The following is a 20,418-nucleotide window of genomic DNA, read 5'->3' on the forward strand; positions in this document are numbered from 1 at the left end:
AGAAGGCAGGTTCCTGGGCACAGACTGATGGGCCTGGCAGCTGCCCTGCCTTGAAAGCGAACTGCAATGGCAGGGAGCAGCAGCTCCGGCTGGGGGCTCGCCCTGAGCACAGGCTGTGCAGCAAAGCGCTGCCTGCAGTACCGGCCCTTCCCCAGCACGACAGGCCCGCAAGCCCAGCAACCCCCCAGTCTGGCAGCAGGAAAGGCCGGGCTGGCGCGGCACTAACTCCCCGTCCGATACACAGCCCCGTCCCCCGCCAGCGCCGCTTTCCCGGGCTCCCGGCCCCGCGCAGTGCAGCCCTCCCCTCAGCGTAACCCCTCCTCCCCCCGCACATTTTCTCTCCCTCAGCCCCGCCCCGCCCACAATTAGCATAGCCCCGCCCCTCGCCTTTGCGCCGGGCCTATTCTCGCCGGTCTTCCTTGTACGCCTGCGCTGTAGACTCTCCTCTCCGGGGGAGGGCCCTCACCCCGCCTACAGCAGTACGGATTCTGATTGGTCCGTTCTCCGTCGACCTGCTAGCCAATAGGAAAACTCCATTGCTACCCCGCCTCTTTACAACGTGCTGTTGCTGGCCCGGCCGTCCCCCACAGCTGCGTTTCTGAGTCCCCCCGTCCCTGGAGGAGATGGCGGCCGCCGGGTTCGGGCTGCGTCGGGCGGCGGTGCTCGCCTCCGGGCAGGGGCCGCTGCGGGCCGGTGTGTGGGGCCGGCTGCTCCCCTTGGCGGCTGGGCCGCGGCGGCACGCGGCGCATTTCTCGTTCCAGCCGGACCCAGAGCCCAGCGCGCACGGTGAGAGCGGGGCCGCCGCGCCGGGCTCAGCCTGCCCCGTCCCGCCCCCCCCCCCCCCGGAGAGGGACTGCTCTGGGTCCAGGCGCTGCTCTGGGTCCGCTCGGCCCGAGGGGTCGCCCCCAGGGCGCTGAAGGGGGGCGCTGGGGGAAAGGACGCTGGATTCCCCCGGCGGGTCCCTCCAGGCAGAGCGGCCGTTACACGGCGCCTGACAGCGCTCACCCCCGGCCGGCAGCGCGCAGCGTGTTGTCACCCCGGCCCAGAACGACGAACCCGCTCCCCCCAGCAACGAGCGGCCTGAAAATCCTCAGGCTTTCCCGGTTAACAGTCAACGCTCGTTCCCGGCCGCCAGCCTTCTGGGGTCGGAGCCGTGTAGGGCGCCTGACGCCGCGTTGTCAGGCCCCCTCTGCAGTCAGGAGGGTGGGATCTGCCTTTCTGTCGGCGGGACTGAGATTCCCCCCTCCGTTCAAGTAGCTGGGGCTTTAGCTACATATCCGGCTGCTACCCAGCCTTGCGACACAATTACACGAGTTGGTATCACTAGAGAGTCACTCACTCCCCTGAAATGACCTGAAGTTGAAGGCAGGTGGCATGATTTGATTTTTGGCCAGGATCTGGGGCTGGTCACCAAGTAGAAGAGCACTTACAATTGTTCATTGCTGTTTTTGTGTTAAAATTTCTTTTCACTCAGGGTCAGGAAAAGTAGATGTGTGACATAGTTGCATTTTAGCTTCAAAAGCCAATACTGCCCTAAAGAAGGAAAATTTTTCACTTAAAAGGTGTAGAAAAGATGTTTTCTGTTACTCTGTTGAACAGAGTAATGTGAGACTCCACTGGAGAGGAGCTCCATTATCTCTTGTTGGTTCTGCTAAAATAGACTTAGCAGAATTCAATTTTTTTGTTGTTGCAATTTTGACTATTACTAGTCATTTTTATTTTTGCCTATTTTTATTTTTTATATCTAGGGGTTGGTGGTGGGATTATGGTTGGGGAAGGGCTGTAGGGGGCTCCCTGTATGGCTGAAAGGCCCAAGACCCCTGTGGGAAAAGGGCAGTGGAGGCAGTGGTGGAGCAGAGATACCCAGTCAGGACTGCAAAGAGGCTAGGGACGGCCCCTGCATACCTGGCTGAGTGGGTGAGCAAACCTAACTGCAAAGGGCTCTCTGTGCTGCGGGCAGAGCCAGCAATACCTGATCCCTGCAGACACAAGATATGGGAGGCTGCATTCAATACCCACTGTCACAATAGATATATTTTTTGTTGATTTCAATATGCCTGCTGAAATTGATGTTTACCAACATCTGATTTAAATTGAATCTTGCAAAGCCTAGCTATAAAGTAGTCAAGTTCCCACGCAGTCTTTGGCAAGCTGGCCCTGAGTTCTTCAGCATGTTGTAGCAAGCTAGAAATTCTGTGGCTGAGTCAGTTCAGTTCACGTTTGGCTATTTGTATTTGGCATTCTCACCATTAAGTCTATACTATCAGTATAACATTCTTTAATTATTTTCACGTAATATTCAATTAATCTTATGTTGCCTCAAATTTTTAGTGTGCCACAGAATTTTGTGTTAATTTCTACGGTTGCTGTGATATGTTTTTCAGTGTATGTTGGAGAAGTTGCAGGCTTTGGCATTTGCCGGAGATACTTGGGACTTCAATTCCACCAGGTGGAGAGGCTAGCAACAGGGGAAAAGTTTGCTACAGCACCCTGGAGCAAATAGATGAACAGTCAGGGTTCTGTTCAGAAGAGAGAATAGTTGTTTTTTTTGTAATGATCACTTCAGATCACTTCACTTTGTTGTGATGGGGGTGATACATGTCTGCTACATCACCTTTCTTCCAACCTTTCCATTGCTTTTGAGGCTGCCTCCGTAAAGAATAGTTCTTGGCTCAGCTTTACCTAACTTTTCCCAGGCAGATGCAGAGTGAAAATTGACATGACTCTTGCCTGCTCTACTACTGCACATAGCATTCTCCACCATGGCAGTGAAACTGACCAGTGTGGTCAGTTTCATTCTGCCCAACCCCCCCCTGTGTATTTATGTGTATGCACTCCACCCCCTCTATCCTGATATCCTAACTGAGGGACCCCACAATAATGAACATCTCTAAGTTCCTTAATAATGAGTATCGGTCTTAGCAACACTTTGCGTTTCTCTCTCTTCTTCAACCACTTGGCATAGATCATACTGCTGTCAATAAGTTTTTGCCACAGTGGAGACTCCTGTCCAGTAAAAGTTTACAAGTTACCAGGGATTCCATTCAGTGTCTTGGCACTGTATTTCTGATGTGTTCCATATTTCTAATTCTCAGATGTCCTGGGTGGTACTCATTTTCTGTAGGATAATCCCTTCTTCCATATGGATTTCTCCCCTCCTCTGAAAAGGGGTCATTAGGTTGGTTACTTTGATTCTAGTTCTTTCCACCTTTAACTTCCACTGAAGTCAATAGGAGATAAGGGCACTCAGGATACAGCAAGAGCAGGTCTATAGGGTTATTTATTCATAGAGCCACCTACCTCAGGTTGAGATGTATGAGGGTGTAGTGTAGAGGCCACTGTGGGAAAGCCTGTTATTGTTCTGTGCTGAACCAATTAATTAGATGAACAGAAAACTATTGATTCCTTGATTTAAATCACAGTAATCATGCAGTATGACCTTGCATTCACATATATGGTAAAAGCGATGTGTGATGCTGAGGTTGTGTGATGCTGAGGTTGACTGTACCATCACACAGTAGATACTCTTTTTTTTTTTTTTTTTTTTTTTTTTTTTTTTAAAAAAAAAAAAAAAGTCTCTATTGCATTCTCTTCAGCTAGTTTCAGAGCTCAGATATGAAGGGTGCAATTAGTTCCCATTTTCTTGAATGGAGTTAGAAAGGAGCCTTTCAGTTATGAGAAGTAGTGGCAGGTCAAAGCAGTCACTATTAAGCTACTAAAAGATAAGAATAAGTCAGAAGCTAGATGAGTAGCAGAGATTTATTTATCCCCAAAGTTCTGGGAAGATTGGGTTGTCAGTAAATAATTTAGTGTAGGAAGGGGCAAGAGATTGACAGTTTTATAAATTACAGCCATATTATTCCATCTCAGCCTGCTGCTTTGAGCTTTTGTAGCATTTTCCTCCCTCTGGCCCCCGAAAGATCACAGTGTATTACAAATGACAACTAATGAAGCCTTGCAATGCAGGGAATATATAGGGATCAGTGCAGTCAACTCTGGGCTGGAATGATACAGGTCTTTAGCTGTGTACATCAACATATACAGTAGTTTGATAGGAAGTGAAAAGCTGTGTCTGAACCAAATTTAAATCGATAGGTTATTTAGAAAGTTAGATTCTAACTAATTGAGTTAGTTTCTTCAGGATATCGAGGGTCCAACTCCTAGTATCATGAATGGTCTGAAACTCCATTTTATTGTCTCATTCGGAAGACAGGCCTGTTTACAGCTAATGTTCTCCTGGGGCACGTATTCAGTAATAACTCAGGGGGGAAGCTTTACCACGTCTTATAGTTCCTTCTAGGTCTCCCATCCAGTAACTGACCAGATCCAACTTTGCTTTGTTTGTAAAAATCTGACTAGGTCATAATAGACGGTGGAGTGGCTGCCAGCTATCCATTCTTGTACATCTGTATTTCCAGTAAAATCTTGTCATCTTCACAGCATATTGGGATGAGGAATGGGAAACAGTGTAAAAGCTAAGGGTTGAAGTTTTAAAAATCTGGTGTGTGTGAGACCTCAATAGTAACACCCCACTGTCATATTACTCCCTTTATCCTTTGTAGTTATGGCTATTCAGCATCACTGATTCCCCCACTGCTTGTTGCTGTCTGGACTCCATTCTCCTACCGTCCCTTCAATTGCATTCAAAGACACCATCCAACTGGTCCCCAGAAGCTGAAGCAATGTAAGGCTACTTCTGCAGCCTTCTAGAAATGTTCAAAGTTAATGAGCATCCTGGATTTAATAGCAGTAGTATCCTATAGGAAAGAAGGCTATGGAATAAAATTTGGGAAAAGTTTGGTAAACGTTAACAGAGTGGGTAACAATACCTCAAACAGTTATACTTTTCATAAGGAAACAATTTTAGATAAGCTTACTGCCTTATAAACTGTAGGTCCTAGCCTTTGTAACTTTGTAAGGCATTTTCATCCTCTCTTGTGGCTGGAGGTCTGAAGGAAGTTACAGCATTTGCTATAATAATTATGTAACTTTTGAAAGAGATCTGAAATGCTGGCCAGCAGTATTGTACTTAGTAGGATTATAAAGTGTGCCAAACCGCTTCTCATCAATTTAAAGTCTGTTCAGCAAAACAGTCCTTTTGAACCTCATTAGCATTTTCCTTTTAAGGGCTTCAGTGGCTGCTGGCTAATTTAATTTTTATATTTTTGTAACAGATAAGTAGCTAAATAATGTCTTCCATGCAGGGCAAACCCAGAAAATGAATCTTTTCCAGTCTATAACAAGTGCCTTGGATAATGCCTTGTCCAGAGATCCAACTGCAGGTACGCTATAACTGTAATGTGTGTCTTGGTGTACTGTGAAATTACAGGTCATTTTTAAGATTATCTGAAATGTTTTTAATAATAAAATGTAGAAATAAACTGATTCAGGTCCCAAATCACTAACAGAATACACCTATGGGATTAAAAATGTATAAACCATGTACTGAAAGACTTTACCCCATTGTACCTGTGAGTTCTACAGCTGCAACTGTTTCTCCTGCAGTAGCTGACTGCCTCATTAAATTTAATATGGGCAGAGAGCTGCATTGCTTAGTCTGCTTTGTGTGTGAGTGATGTTCCAAATATGTCAGGAGAAACTCAGGTCCTAGCAGGTAAATGAGGAGTTAATTCTCAACTTAAAAAAAAAAGTCTACTTGAAATCAAAAAGTGTACTCCTCAAACACTTCAGGTGTTAGAGGTTTGTGCGGTGTTTTTTCCAAAAATGCATTTACCTGGGAATTTTCCTGACTGCTGCAAAATGTGCATATTTGCAGTGATGAGCAGAAACACCACTCTCTCTGCCTCTAGTTTTTCATTTTGCTGCTCTTTAAATATTTCTTTACATCTGTAACAGATACTGGTAAACAGATTTCATATAATTCTGCTGTGTACCAGTACACATGGCTACTTACTGTGTTTTCTTTGACTCACCTTTGGATCTACCTCTTTTGATGTTTGTGGATAGAACAGTTTGTGGTCAAAATGTATGTTGCAAGTTCCACACAGCATATTTAGGAGTCCCAACTAATAAAATAGTAGAATGGCAAAAGAAAACTATGGCTACTGGTTCCCAAGCTAGCTGATTAAAAGCTGTGGAGAGTTTGAGATATTTTGCCTTCAATAATGACAGAACCATTTTTAAAACAACGTATTTGTGATTGAACAAAGGAGAATCATTGTAATCTGGTCTATAATTCTGGAGGTAGATAACTGACAAAGGCAAATACAGTACTGTAGCCAGATTTTTAAAAGGGCTTGATAATTTTGACCAATAACAGTTCTTAACTGTGTGTGCTAGGTTAAAAGACATTGAATCACCTATTTTAGGAAGTTAAGTGATCATGGCAGAGATTAGTAAGGAAGCTTGTTGCTTTTCCCCTTCCCATGAACACAATTACACTGTTGTTAAGATGTATTATGTTTTTTTCCTAAAGCATCAGCACCTCAGGTGTTGGCAGTACTGGAGGCATGCTACTGGACTTGACCAACCTAACTAATGCTCTCATGCAGTATGAAAATTCTATGTTAAGCATTCAAATAAATCTTTGCCTGGATGTGTTTCCTGTCTCTCTCTCTCTAGAGACATCTCCTGTGTGCTATAATTTGCTCTACTGAACTACTTAGCTTTGTAAAGGGGGAGTAAAGGTGAGTTGGCTCCAGGCACATAAGATTTCTGAAGCATTCTCATGGAATCAGCTCTCTACCTGCAAGCCAGCTTTTCCAGTGTATGGAAAATTGCTTTTCTGTATCTCATCCTTAGTTTTTTGACTGAGTTTTTGGATGCAATTTTGCAAGGAGTCTTGCACAGGTGGACCCATGCAGAATTCCTTGCAGGATCAAGACTTCAGTTGTAGAGCCAAGATCTGAGCTATGTGTTTCACCTTGTCTGTTCATTAATTAATCTTGCAATAGAAGATAAAATTTGTCCCTAATCGTGTTTTGTTGCTTTAGGTCAGTGTTTCTCAACCTTTTAAGTAGCAAGTACCCCCTAACTTCTGAAAATTTTAATAAGTACCCCTACACTCAATTTTCCACTCAGAGAAATACAATCTTTTTCCCCTTTACCGCTGGACAACTGTATTTCTCGTAAAGCAGGAGTGTTCTAAGTTCTGCAATGCTGTGTGGCTATGACAGGTCACAAACCCCCCTGCTGTTTCTCCCCTCCTTCGTCCTCCACTTCCTCCATATAGGAGCAAAGGTCAATGCCAGCCAATCATTATGGCCCGATGGCGGGGTCACGTGGTGTTCTCATCACACAAGTGGGAACTTGTGAGGTAGGAGCAGGCACTAGCAGCCCCCAGTGTGGATAGCAGCGCTCCCCATGGCCCCTCCCTAGGGGGGTGTGGGCTTGGGGCAAATCACACTGTGTGGGCTCCTCTTAACATTTTTATACTGGTAAAATCTGGAGCTGTCAGTAAGCTTGTGGGTAGAGCCTGGCTTCAGGACTGGGCAAGCCGCTGGGCTCTCTGCGTGGCTTTCTGGGCAGCAGACTTTGAGCCGGGGAGGGGAGCTGCCATCTGGGCAAGTTGTAGGTGGCTGCCACCTGGCTGCCAGCCCAGGAGGTGGGCGACTGCCACCCAATCCGAGCTGGGGCGGAGGAGGCTTCCGTGCAGGCTCAGACCCAGGGATGTGGGCAGGTGGCAAGCAGCTGCTTACCGTCTTCAAGCCAGGGCACGGGAAGCTGTTTTTCAGCTTGGAGCCGGGGCATAGGTGGCAGCCACCCAGCTGTGAGCCCAGCTCGCAGGGCACAGGAGGTTGTCGGCGGGTTCCCACTTGGGAACTGGACTAGGCGGGCCGTGGGCGGCTGCTGCCTAGCATCCCCAAAAGCCTGTGGCTGCCGCCCAGCTTCCCAGGACTAGGGCGGCTGCTGTCTACCTCCCAGTGGGAAGCAAGTGGCTGACGCCTGGCTTCCCCAGAAGTTGGTGGCTGCTGCCTGCCTCCCTTCACTGGGTTTTTCGCCACGTATCCCCTGCCTGTGTCTCGCGTACCCAAGGGGGTACGCGTACCACAGGTTGAGAAACTATGTTTTAGATTAGGGGTTGATCCAATTCCCAATGAAGTAGATGGAAATTTTCCTATCCACTTCAATGGCAGTTAGATTAGGCAGCTAACCTTCTCATGAATCTCTGTGCAGATTGGTTGAATACAGTCCCTCAATGACTACAAAGAATGGGCTTCCACTGATGTACTCTGGTAGCAGTATGATAGCGTTGATGTCTCCTATGCTAATGGGCACAAAATTAGTAGCCATGTTAAATGGGAAAGGCTTTGTAAAGGCTCTAACTTAAAGCAAAAAACAAAAACAGTAAAACCACAACAGCAACAAACCAAAGCAAGACAAACCCCAACAACCAAAACAAACCAGAAAGAAAATCTAGGAAGATAGGCTAGAGACATACTTCAGTCAGTAAGAGCAAGATATTGTTAATCTGTTCTTGCATCATTTTTGCTCTGTGTCATGAATCTGTCTGGTTATTACCTTGTGCAGTGGTGAATTAACCCACATTTATTTAAAAGCTCTAACATAGATAAGAGGGCCAGTTTTTTGTTTTCTGTAAAGATGGTTAATGTATTTTTTTGGTAAGGGTGGGAATTAATGAGCTCTCTCTCCCTTTAGATATACAAGTATTTGGGAATCACTAGCACTGAATAACTTGGCCAGCAGGTGTAAGGCACATGTTGCGATGTATTACAAAAGGCTGCAGATCTGTCCAATTTTCTATATTTAATATAGAAATAAGTTGTATTTCTCAATGAGAAATCATAAAATAGCCTTGCCCTTAAAATCCTAAAATTATTTTTAAAAAGATCAAACTTCAGTCAGTTTAAGGGAAAAGACTAGACTGTTTTAAAATGTGGAGCCATTTACTGTCTAGTGGCTTTTTAGTGATTTGTCTGGCTCCAATAGTTCACACTGCAAAGAGCATAATATTTAAGCTGGCAACTCTCATAGTTATTGGACTACCTTCTTTTCCCTAAAAGTGGTTTCTTCAGGTCAGGGTTATAGTACAGTACATGGCTGGAACATTTGGAGAAGCTTGGTATTTTATGGATGGATTAACATTTGTGGTGATCAGTTCAATATTTTTTAGGAGCACTAAAGTTACTTAAAATTGGGGGTGGGAGAGGGAATAGAGCCTGTTAAGGCTTACAAACTAGTGGATGAGGAGTCCTTACTTACGACTTCATTTTTATTTTTGATTTAAAGGAAAGATTCCATCCGATCTTAAACTTTAAAATGGAATGTCTAAATTCAGTGGCTGTTTGGTTAGTGTCATCCACAAAGCTGCTTGGAATTTTTAAATGATTTTGTATTCACTCAGGTGCTGTGTTAAATATTTATTCTAAAATGTTCCTACAGTAGTTTATGAAACCATAGCTAGAAAGTTTAAACATTCTATTGTCCTACTCCTCCTTCTCTTTCCCTTCCTGTGGCCCTCCTTTTGCTTAATGTACTTTTTTTTAAAAATAGGTAATGTGGTCTTATGAGAGTGTAGAAAAAGTGGGGGGAATCTTGATAGCTAATGCACATACTATATTTAAACACCTTTGAATTTGTTGATAAAAATAGTGTTTTAGGGTCCATTTGGGCATGATGAAACATCTGAAATTCAAGGCCTTTCATTTTAACTATAGTATTTTATAGTACTGTATATTCAGTAAATTGTTTAGAGGCATACTAAAACATGTTCTCACTGAATCATGAGTATTCAAACTTAAAATGTTGAATGTAAATGGAAACTAAAATTCAGGTGAGGGCAGCACTAACCACTCAAATGGTTAGAATAGAATAAATAGAATATTAATTTTCGTACTAGATGGGTGTTTGCATTCATAAAATAAATTATGTATTATTTTGCAGTAATATTTGGCGAAGATGTAGCCTTTGGTGGAGTCTTCAGGTGCACTGTTGGGTTGCGAGACAAATATGGTGAGTTAATTGTTTCTACACAAGCAATGTTTGATTTTAAAATCTTTCCTTTTTCCTCTATAGTTTATGATTCTAGATGGGAATCTTGTTTGGAAAATCTTGCAGCTGGGTTTGTTTGTCTTGGTTTGATATAGTTGAAGATGAATGTTTAACAGGTATTATTTTGTTAATAGGAATTTCCAAATTAAGCATTGAGTTTATAACTTACATTTTATTTTCAACTCAACAGACTTGCTAAAAACCTTTTTTACTAGAATTCCAGGTTGTAGTGTCTGATAAGACTAGATAAGAGGTATTTTTTATCTTTACTCACAACTAGTAACCTGAGATTACTCCCACCAACTGTATTGTTTCTATAAAGATGATGTAACACTTTTATTTCTGGATACTGTTTATAGCTGATCAGGAACTAAGATCAGACCCTATATTAAATTTGTTTTTAACACATTTTCCCCCCAAGCAAACCACTTTCTTATGGTTTAGCCAGCCAGTGTTAGAACCACTGTTGAGCTGTATTTTAAACATAATTCTTTTATTCATATTCTGGTCCTGTGTAGAAGGATCCTGAAAAATGTTAGTTATCTTGTCCGCAAATTAACCAGAACAGTCATTTTTGTAACCTACCTGATATGAAAAGCATAACTTGAGAAACTGTATAGAAAATAAGATGTTACTTTTACCACATCACTCAGTTCTTGGATAATCTGATGAAGCTTGACTTAGTAATAAGAGAAGACAGGAGGAAGCTTTATTTTAAAATACCTGGGAATCTTAAGTGTTACTTCCTCTTGTGGAATCCTTGATGTGCTCTTTGAACATCTCTTAAATGGCATGTATTCTTAAGAATGCTTTTGTCCCGTTATTTTTCTGAGTTGAGATTCCTATAGCTGATTCTCTTTTTTTTTTTCAGTTGCCTAGAGGAAAGGTTAAAAGGTTTGCCTGATTCTTCTTGAATTACACTGATATAACTTTGACTTCGGTGGAGTTAGTCCTGATTTTTAAGAGAGAAGAATCAGCTCATAGCTCTTTGTTAGTCTCTGTTCTTCTGGTTAATGGCATTTCTTCTCAGAAAATGCAAAAAATTCTTTTTTGAATTTCTGTTGTACAATTGAAATAGCTCCTTTCTGGTTGCTCATTGAACGTATGATTTTTAACTTGTTTTTATTAGAATCACAAAAGCTCTTATCACAGTGTAAAATCATCCGTGTTTCATGTATAGGTAATATCTATAGCTACCTGCATGCTGGTTGAGAGTAATGGGGGATAACACAGTATACCTCAGTGAGAGCCTTAATTACACAAGGAAGATCATGTCTGCACAACCCAGCAGTTCAGACTATGGGGGTGTGAATTACAGCAAGTTCCAAAGTGCTTGTATATGCAATACAAGTTGTATTACACTGCGTAAACAGCCTCCTCGTATTGTGTATGCAAAAAATTAAAGGCCTTATTGACATTATATTAATGAGGGCCAAAGGGATCTTTTACATGTTGACGTTTTTTCACTTACCAGCAAAATGGTAATAAGAAAGTATAAATGTTAACAATGATCTTGTATTATTCCAGTGTATTGATATAAAATGTGAGGGTGGTCCTTTCCCTGAAAGGAGGGCTTCAAAATATCTAAAACTTTTTCTTTAATTTTTTTTCTTGCTTTTTTTATGCTGTGTAATAAAGATCACTAGATGGCAGTCTGTCCCTGAAAAGTCTGCAGGGAGCAATATATAAATAACAATATAAATAACAATTTATATTATTGTTAGCCGAGTTTAATAATGGCTCAGTATTACACAGATGTTATTCAATATCAAGACTGTGGTGCAGAGATGGTGGGGAGAAAGAAGACATCTCTATTTTCAAATACTGTCAGTGAATCTAAATTGCTTATATATCAAGAAAAGCACAGTCTACATGTAGGGCTTAAATGGCTGTCTCAGGAAGGAAGGTAGCAAGTAAAGAATAGTGCTACATGCAATTCTCAAATAGAAAAGTTACAATAAAATAACCCAGCAGTTCACACTGATTACTGTTAAGAGAAAAAATAAAATCCTGATTTTAATTATCTATTTTATGAGTTGACCTGATTTGAGACTATATATAATTAAATACAGTAGAACCTCACAGATATGAACACCAGAGATACAAACTGACCAGTCAACCACACAACTCATTTGGTGTTTTTCTTAACATTTTTAGCTCTTCTGTGGATGCTCTCCAATTTGTCCACATCTTTCCTAAAGTGTGGTACTGAGAATTGCACACAGTAGTCCCGCTGAGGTCTCATCAGTGCTGAGTAGAGCAGGACAAATACCTCTCATGTCTTACATATGAGACTTCTGTTAATACACCCTAGAATGATAGCCTTTTTTGTAACAGCATCATGCTGTTGACTCTCATTCAATTTGTGATCCACTATAACCTCCAGATACTTTTCAGCAGTAGTTGGGCATTTGATTTTCCTTTCCAAGTGAAGTACTTTGCACTTGTCTTCATTGAATTTCATCTTGTTGAATTCAGACCTATTCTTAAAGTTGTCAAGATCATTTTGAATTCAAATCACGTCCTTCAGAGTGCTTGCAATAACTTTCAACTTGGTGTCATTCACAGATTTTTAAGTATACTCTCTACTCCATTATCAGAGTCACTAATGCAAACGTCGAACAGTATCTGACCAAGTACTGCCTCATCTACTAGGTATGCCTTCAGATTGAAGCAAACCATTGATAACTACTGTTTGAGTACAGTCTTTCAACCTGTTTTGTACCCACCATACAGTAATTTCATCAAGACTGCATATTCCTAGTTTGCTTATAAGAATGTCATGTTGGACTGTGTCAAAAGCCTTACTAAAAATCAAAATATCACATTTGTTGCTTCCCCAGTATCCATAAGGCCAGTAAATCTGTCAAAGAAGGAAATCAGGTTGGTTTGGTATGATCTTGACAAATCCGTGCTGGCTCTTCCTTATCAGATTATATCCTCTAAGTCAGGGGTGTCAAACTCATTTGCTATGGCGGGCCAGATTTGAAGTAAATGTACTTCAAGTGGGCCATACGTACCATAAATCAAAATACGAGGCACAACCATTTTTATGTAGTATTATATTTTATTTGCTTGATATCAGCTATATAAAACTTCAGTAAATTCACTGCTACAACTACTATTTTATGATTAAAAGAATCGATCAATGATTAAGAATTATAGTACTTTATTTACTGCTACTGCTGCTTCCTGATGCCTGACACCTCTTACTTTGGACCACTGCATCAAAGTCTGGAGCAAGGCACTGGGCTGTGGCAAGCTTCAGTATTGCATTCAGGTGTGAATCAGTAAATTGAGAACAAAATCCTGATTTGTTGATGTTCATTACAGGAAAGAGCTGTTCACAGACATACGTTGTCCCAAACATGGACAGAATTTTTGAAGCAAAAGACTTCAGCCTGGGGTAATTTGGTCCTACATACTGATAAAATGTTCCAACATCAACACTGGAAAACTTATCCCTCAGAACAGAATCACACTGCAGTTCGATTATTTCCATCTGAAGCTCCTCTGAGAGCTCGTGCGCATTGACAGAAAATGGGTTACGGAAAATTGCAAAGTCTTTCTGAAGGTATTTGAAGTCAGAAAACCTTGCCTGGAATTCATTTCTTAAGTTGGAAATTTTGCTGCTGTACTTTTTTGTGAGAGCATCACAATGAAACTTAGCTGTGTTGTGTTGAGATTTTAAAGTTGGAAAGTGTGCGGGATTATTATCTGAAAGTTGCTTTTCCCAAAGCTGAAGTTTAATCTTGAAAGCAGTAATGCTGTCAAAAACACCTGTCACCAATTTGTTGCGTCCCTGCATCTTTGTGTTGAGACAGTTCAGGTGTTCCATGATGTCCACCATAAAAGCAAGATCTTGAAGCCATTCATTATCCTGCAGTTCAGGCATAACCTTTCCTTTCTGATTCAAAAACAATTGTATTTCACCACGCAATTCGTAAAAGCGTTTCAGTACAGCCCCCCGACTTAGCCAATGAACATCAGTGTGATATGGTAACCCATGGGGTCTCTCAGTTGCTTTCAGAAGGCAGTTGAACTGTCTGTGGTGAAGGCCTCTTGCTCGTATAAAATTAACTGTTTTTATAACCACATCCAAAATATTATCCAGTTTCAGTGTTTTACTGCACAGTGCTTCTTGGTGTAAAATGCAATGTAAATTACAAAACTGATTTTGCGGATTGAGAGCAAGCAATTTTTCCTTTAACTTTGCAGCAACTCCAGCTTTTCTACCCACCATTTGTGGTGCTCCATCTGTAGCCAGACTCACAGCTTGCATCCAGTCTACACCTAATCTGTCCAAAGTTTCCACCAAATTATTAAAGATATCGTCACCTGTTGTTGTGTCTTTCATAGGAACCAATTCTACAAACTCTTCTGTTATGCACATGTTTTTATCAACACCATGAATGAAAATTGCAAGCTGTGCCACATCACTAACATCCGTACTGTCATCAACTGCAATCGAAAATGCAACAAAGGACTTGACTCTGTCCTTTAGTTGATTGTTAAGGCTCTCTGACAAATCACTGATTCTCTCAGCCACTGTGTTTTTCGAGAGGCTTATATTTTCAAAGGCTTGCCGTTTATCCGGACATATTAATTCTGCAGTCATTAACATATGTTACCTCACAAACTGGGATCTGCTATTAGTGTGCTCAGGAATTGACACGACTCTTGTTCGATAATGACAGAAAAGCTTTAATTACTATACTTATAAACATATAAAATGAGCCCCCAAACCAAAAGTCCAGTATATTTTAGCTGCAAAAGCAATTATCCTCACCAATGCAGGCAAGAGGCGGTGATGGTTTCTTAGCAGCTTCCCCCGAGAGCCTGGATCCGTGGTCTCAGAAGGCAGCTGGGCAAGATGGTAGTTCTTCTCAGTTTCTTGTCAAGAGTGATTCTTCTCTTGAAGCTTGCCTGCTTGCTTATTTCCATTGCTTCTCTTTTATATTCTTCAATCCAATGTTTTTCAAAGCATTTTGCTAATTTACATGAGTAAACACAGGAATTACAGAAAACAATACGAGGGACAGACCCATGTGCTTTAATTAGTGAAAAGGTGCTAGCCACTTAGATTTGTTCTTTAGCTTCAGTGTTCCACCCTTCAAACAAAGGGGTATTGGGGTTGTTGTGATTAAATTGAGCAATACCTGGGATGGTATCCAGCCATTAGCTTTGATCACAAGGTATTTTGAGAGGTCTGGAGCCATGGAGGTCTAGCATGCCCTGCATTTAACACATTTCTGTTTACTGCATAGATGAGTTACTCCCAGAGGATAAATTCATTAGGGAAAATGGTCCAGACAGAGAGGCAATTAATAAACAGTTACCTTAATGAAATAACAGACATACTTTTAGAATAGAAAGACAGCATGGGTGTGTTGCAATGAGAAACAATCACATCTTTTCAAAAGGGACTCCAGCCACCATTTCACATACTCTGCAATATGCACTTATTAATTTGGTAGTTTAATTTTATAAGTAGGCCCATCTTAGCTGAAATTTCACAGTCTACACATACATTTCTTTATCATTTCCCCGTCTGAAAAAGGTTTTGATGACTGTGCTAGTTCATGTGCAATCATGTAGCTTGCCTTAACTGCAGCTTCGCTTACTTGATGGGCATTTGTAAATAGCGATTGCTGCTTTTTCAATAACTTCTCCAATTCAGAAACTTTGTTCTCACGCAACTTTCCAATATATTTATCATACTTCTCAGCATGCTTGGTATCATAGTGCCTCCGAACATTGTACTCTTTGGCAACAGCTACATGCTGCGTACAAATCAAACATGTTGGCTTTCCATTCAGTTCAGCAAAGAAATACAAATTTCTCCACCTCTCTTGAACCACACGATGTTCTTTCTCCAATTTTCTTTTCTTTGCTAACATAATTACAAGGCCCTACACAAGGCTGTGTATGTATGTACAAGGCCCAGCTTACACAAGGTCTCGCGGCTGCCGGCCCCAGCAGAACGCCGCGAGATCTCGCGGCTGCCGGCCCCAGCAGAACGCCGCGAGATCTCACGAGATCTCGCGGCGTTGTGCTCTGGCAGCTGCCGGCCCAACACAATGCCGCGAGATCTCGCGGCTGCCGGCCCAACACAATGCCGCGAGATGCCCAACACAATGCCACGAGATCTCGCGGCTGCCGGCCCAACACAATGCCGCGAGATCTCGCGGCTGCCGGCCCAACACAATGCCGCGAGATCTCACCGCCACGCACACGGACCTCGCGGGCCAAACCAAAAAGGCTGGCGGGCCGTTTCTGGCCCGCGGGCCGTATGTTTGACACCCCTGCTCTAAGTGCTTACAAATTGATTGTTTAATAACTTGTTCCAGTATCTTTCCAGGAATCAAAGTTAGTCTGACCGGTTTATAATTCCCTGAGTCCTCTTTGTTCTTCTTTTTAAGGATAGGTACTAGGTTTGCACTTCAGTCTTCTGGGATCTCACCTTTCCTCCAAAGATATTAGCTAGTTCCTTAAGTGCCCTAGGATGAATTTCATCAGGCCCTGCTTTCTTGAATACACCTAACTAAATATTATTTACCGTGTTCTTTCCCTATTTTTACTTGCATTCCTTTCTCGTTGTTAATTGTGTTGAGTATCTAGTCACCATTAACCTTTTTAGAGAAGTCTGAGGCAAAATGGATAAACACCTCAGCCTTCTTGATATCAGTTGTTAGCTCTTCTTCCCTGCTAAGTAGAGAGACCTACACTTTCCTTCATCTTTCTCTTTCTGCTAATGTAATTAAAGAACCTCTTATGTCCCTGGCTAGGTGCAACTCATCTTGTGTCATAGCTTTTCTGACTTTGTCTCTACATACTTATGCTATTCTTTTGTACTCTTCCTTAGCAGTTTACCAATGTTTCCACTTTTTGTTGGATTCCTTTTTGATTTTCAGTCATTAAGAGCTCTTGATGGAGCTGTATTGGCTTCTTTCTATTGTTTCTACCTTAGCTTCGCATTGGAATAATTTGTAGTTGTACCTTATTAGTATTGTTTCCTTGAAGAAATGTCAGCTGTCCTGAACTCCTTTTTCCTTTAGATTTTCTTCCTGTAGTTTTTACCTACCAGTTCTGAGTTTTAGTTTGCTTTTTTGGCATCCATTCCATTGTCTGTATTATGCTACTCTCACTCCTTCCTTTTCTTAGAATCATGGAACCTATCCTAACATGGTCACTTTCGTTCACGTTGCCTTCCACCTTCAGCAACTGGTAGTCTACCTGACTACCAGTTTCTCCCTTTTGGTGAGAATCAAGTCTAAAATGGCTGTCTCCTGGTTACGTCCTCCACTTTCTAAAACAAAAAGTTGTGCCCAATACATTCCAAGAACTTACTGGAATCTCTGTTTTACCACGTTGCTTTTCCTACGGGTGTCTGGATAGTGTAAGTCCCCTATTACTACCAGGTCTTGTTTTGAATATTTCTGGTATTTTAGAAATGCCTCTTATCTCCTGTTCCTGATTTTGGTGGTCTAGAGCAGATCCAGGAACCTGGATGCACCTTTTTTTAACCTGTTTTATCTTTACCCAGAAACTTTCAGCTGGTCTGCCTCTCACCTCCTTCTGGACTTCAGAACAAGTGTGAATGCTATTGATGTATAATGTGCCTTTATTTCTGGAACAAGCTACCCCTCTACCAATATTCCAGTCGAGCATTATCCTATCAAGTCACTGATGCCAATTAGTACATAAGTTCAATTATGATTTATCACACTGTCTGGAGTAGCTCACAACTATGCATGCCTATCTCAAGGCAGACTGTCAGCAAACAAAGGCAGATACTGCAACTTGGTGGTATGTTCTGTAATTAGATTTCACTGCGCTAGTAACATGTGAATTCCTGCATCGCTATACCAGTCTTACCATGGAGTCACAGACAGACTGGAGAGGCTAACGGGACTATGTTGCCACTGAGACAAACTGGACTTTGTGATAGAAGGTTGCTTAAAGCTAAAATCACACCACATCAGGTTTCTCCCTGTCCCAAGAGACCAGTCTCTTATCCCAGATGAATTGGTACTCTGGATCTTAGACCAAAGACAATGCTGGCAGCCGCTTCTATAGTAAACTAACAATAGGTTTATTAGCTAAGAAAAGGAAATGAGTTAATGAGAGGTCAAAGTAGATAAAATATACAGGTGAGTCACAGTCTAGAATTACTAGATCTCTGCCACCATTGGGAATCTGCCAATTTCCTAAAAAACTGTCAGGGCTACTCAGAGTAACCCTGGGGATCTCAGTCGTCTCGTTCAGTTATTCTGTCCTGTTGGAATCCAAACAGTCCAGAGATAAAGGACCGTTCTTTGAATTCGTATTTATAATATCTTCATATAGAAAGCAAGCTGACTGTGTCTACCTACATGGGCTTTTCCTTTGACAGTGAGTGAGGAATGCACTTAGACTTTTGATTTCTGGACAATATACATAATGGCCACTTGCTTTGAAATTAGCATTTTCTGTTAAGTCCTTCATTATATTCGTATATCATTTCATAATATTTCTTTGATGGATAATTTACCATTTAAATGTTTGCTATTGCATTGACACGAATAGATAAGCAAAAACAATACAAGTAACATTCCAATAGTTTTCATGAAGTTTAAACATCTGACTACACACTTACCAATCTAACCATTACTTTGATCTACCCAAGTGAATTTACCTGAATGCACTCTAGCATGACCTGGTCAGCCAGTATCATACCCCCAATGCAAAACTGGTGTATGAAGGAGAATCACTGATGCTCCTGAATACAGCTCAGGGTTCTCCCATTCTTGATAAGTAGGGATAAGACTTTGTCACAGATTTAGTGACTTCCAGGGACCTCAGTGAAATTACTCTTTTCAGCTTCCATACTGTGACTTCGGGCTGCAGGGCAAAAGCTGTCAGCTTCTGGGGGCGGGGACAGGGTGGGCGGCAGCTCTGAGCACCTGTGGGAAGCCCCAGCTCTGAGCTCCTGAGATGGTAGCAGAGATCCTGCAGCTATGAGCCCCAGGCAGTGGCAGTAATCCAACCTTGTTAGCTGGGGTGAGCGGTAGGGAACCTGCGGCAGGTGAGGTCAGTGGCAGAGACCCCATGGCAGGGAGACCCCGCAGCCCCGAGCCACCGCAGGGGAACCCTGAAGCCCCAGCTTGGTACAGGCAGAAGTCCTGCAGCTCTGAGCTGCAGACAGTGAGGGGATCTTGGAGCTCTGGGCTCCTACTGCTGCTCACAGCAGCTCTGAGCTCTGGGGTCCCTCTACTGCCAGCGATAGCTCTGAGCTCCGGGGTCCCCACCACCCTCAACAGCTGACGGCTGGGGTCTCTGGAGCTCTCAGCCACCACGGGAGACCCTGCAACTCCCAGTCACTGCAAGTGGTGTGGGGACCCCACTGTCCCAGCCATAGCAGTTAGCGGGGGGACCCCATAAAAGTCAGCCACTGTGGGTGGTGGAGGAACCCCATTGCCCCCAGCCATGAGGGATGTGCAGGGGGAACATCTCTGCCCCGAGCCACCGTGGGGGGACCCTGGAGCCCCAGGTTCCTGCAGCTCCAAATCACAGGTGGCAGGGGAACTTCAGAGACCTGGGCTCCCTCCGTTGCCTGCAGTAGCTCTGAGCTCTGGGATCCCCACCACCCGTGGCAGCTGACAGTGGGGGGACCCCTGCAACTCCAAGCCACAGCTGGGGACCCCAGTCTGAACCCCCCACCTACCAGCTGCCTTGCAGGACCTCATCCTGAACCATCCCAGCTGCTGCACCCGCCCTTCCCCCACAGTTACCAGCTATCCTGCCTTCTCCCTCCTGGGAAGCTCCTAGTTATTTCTAGTAAAAGTCAGGGACAGGTCATGGCTTCTGCGAATTTGTGTCTTGCCCATGACCTGTCCCTGACTTTTACTAAAAATAGTGAAAAAATTTTAACCTTCTTGATAAGGCATCAGACACTAAATTCTCCTTTTCCTTGATATGAATTATTGCCATGTCAAATTCCTGAAGGGCAAGCCATAACTTTAAATTCAGTCCAGATTCCGCTATAAAAGTAGATTTTTCCTGGGCATCAGTATCCAATGGAATTTGCCAGTACCAATGAGTCAAATTCAGTGTGCTTATGAATTTTGCACCCCTTAACAGCCCCAGTAAATCCTCTATTCAAGGTGTGGGGGATATGGTCAGGCTGAATGATTGATAGTATTTAGTTTCCTGTACTCCACACACAATCTCATGATTTTGTCTGTTAGGCATCATTACAATAGGAGATGCGCAGGGGATTTTTGATGTAATGATTGCCCCCATTTCAAGCATGCTTTCCACCTCCTCCTGGTTTTGTTTCTGCATTTCCTCCTTTAGGGGGTATGCTCTGCTGGGAGTTGGGTGGGACCCCGAGGTTTGAACGGAGTGCACAGTCTTGTCAGTTAAACCTGGCTAGTTGGAAAATACGTTTTGTGGTGCTTTAGA

The 20,418-nt window shown here is 42.8% G+C and overlaps 1 protein-coding gene across 4 annotated transcripts in view; it reads left to right on the forward strand.

Annotated features, from left to right (window-relative positions):
* Nucleotides 1-567: 567 nt before the first annotated feature.
* Nucleotides 568-20,418, forward strand: part of BCKDHB (branched chain keto acid dehydrogenase E1 subunit beta) — a 272,429-nt gene continuing 252,578 nt past the window's right edge. For 3 of the 4 annotated variants that reach the window (XM_067532623.1, XM_067532625.1, XM_067532626.1), the window contains exons 1-3: nt 568-786; nt 5,205-5,282; nt 9,865-9,933. In XM_067532623.1, the coding sequence (XP_067388724.1) occupies nt 624-786; nt 5,205-5,282; nt 9,865-9,933 (310 nt within the window). In that variant the 5' untranslated portion in view covers nt 568-623. Of the gene's footprint in view, nt 787-4,562; nt 4,685-5,204; nt 5,283-9,864; nt 9,934-20,418 lie in introns of all 4 variants that reach the window. The other variant, XM_067532624.1, reaches the window with a different exon arrangement.

Source organism: Emydura macquarii, unplaced genomic scaffold, assembly GCF_026122565.2.
Source record: "Emydura macquarii macquarii isolate MOO-44397 ecotype Brisbane River unplaced genomic scaffold, CSIRO-AGI_Emac_v2 contig_3295, whole genome shotgun sequence".
NCBI lineage: Eukaryota > Metazoa > Chordata > Testudines > Chelidae > Emydura > Emydura macquarii.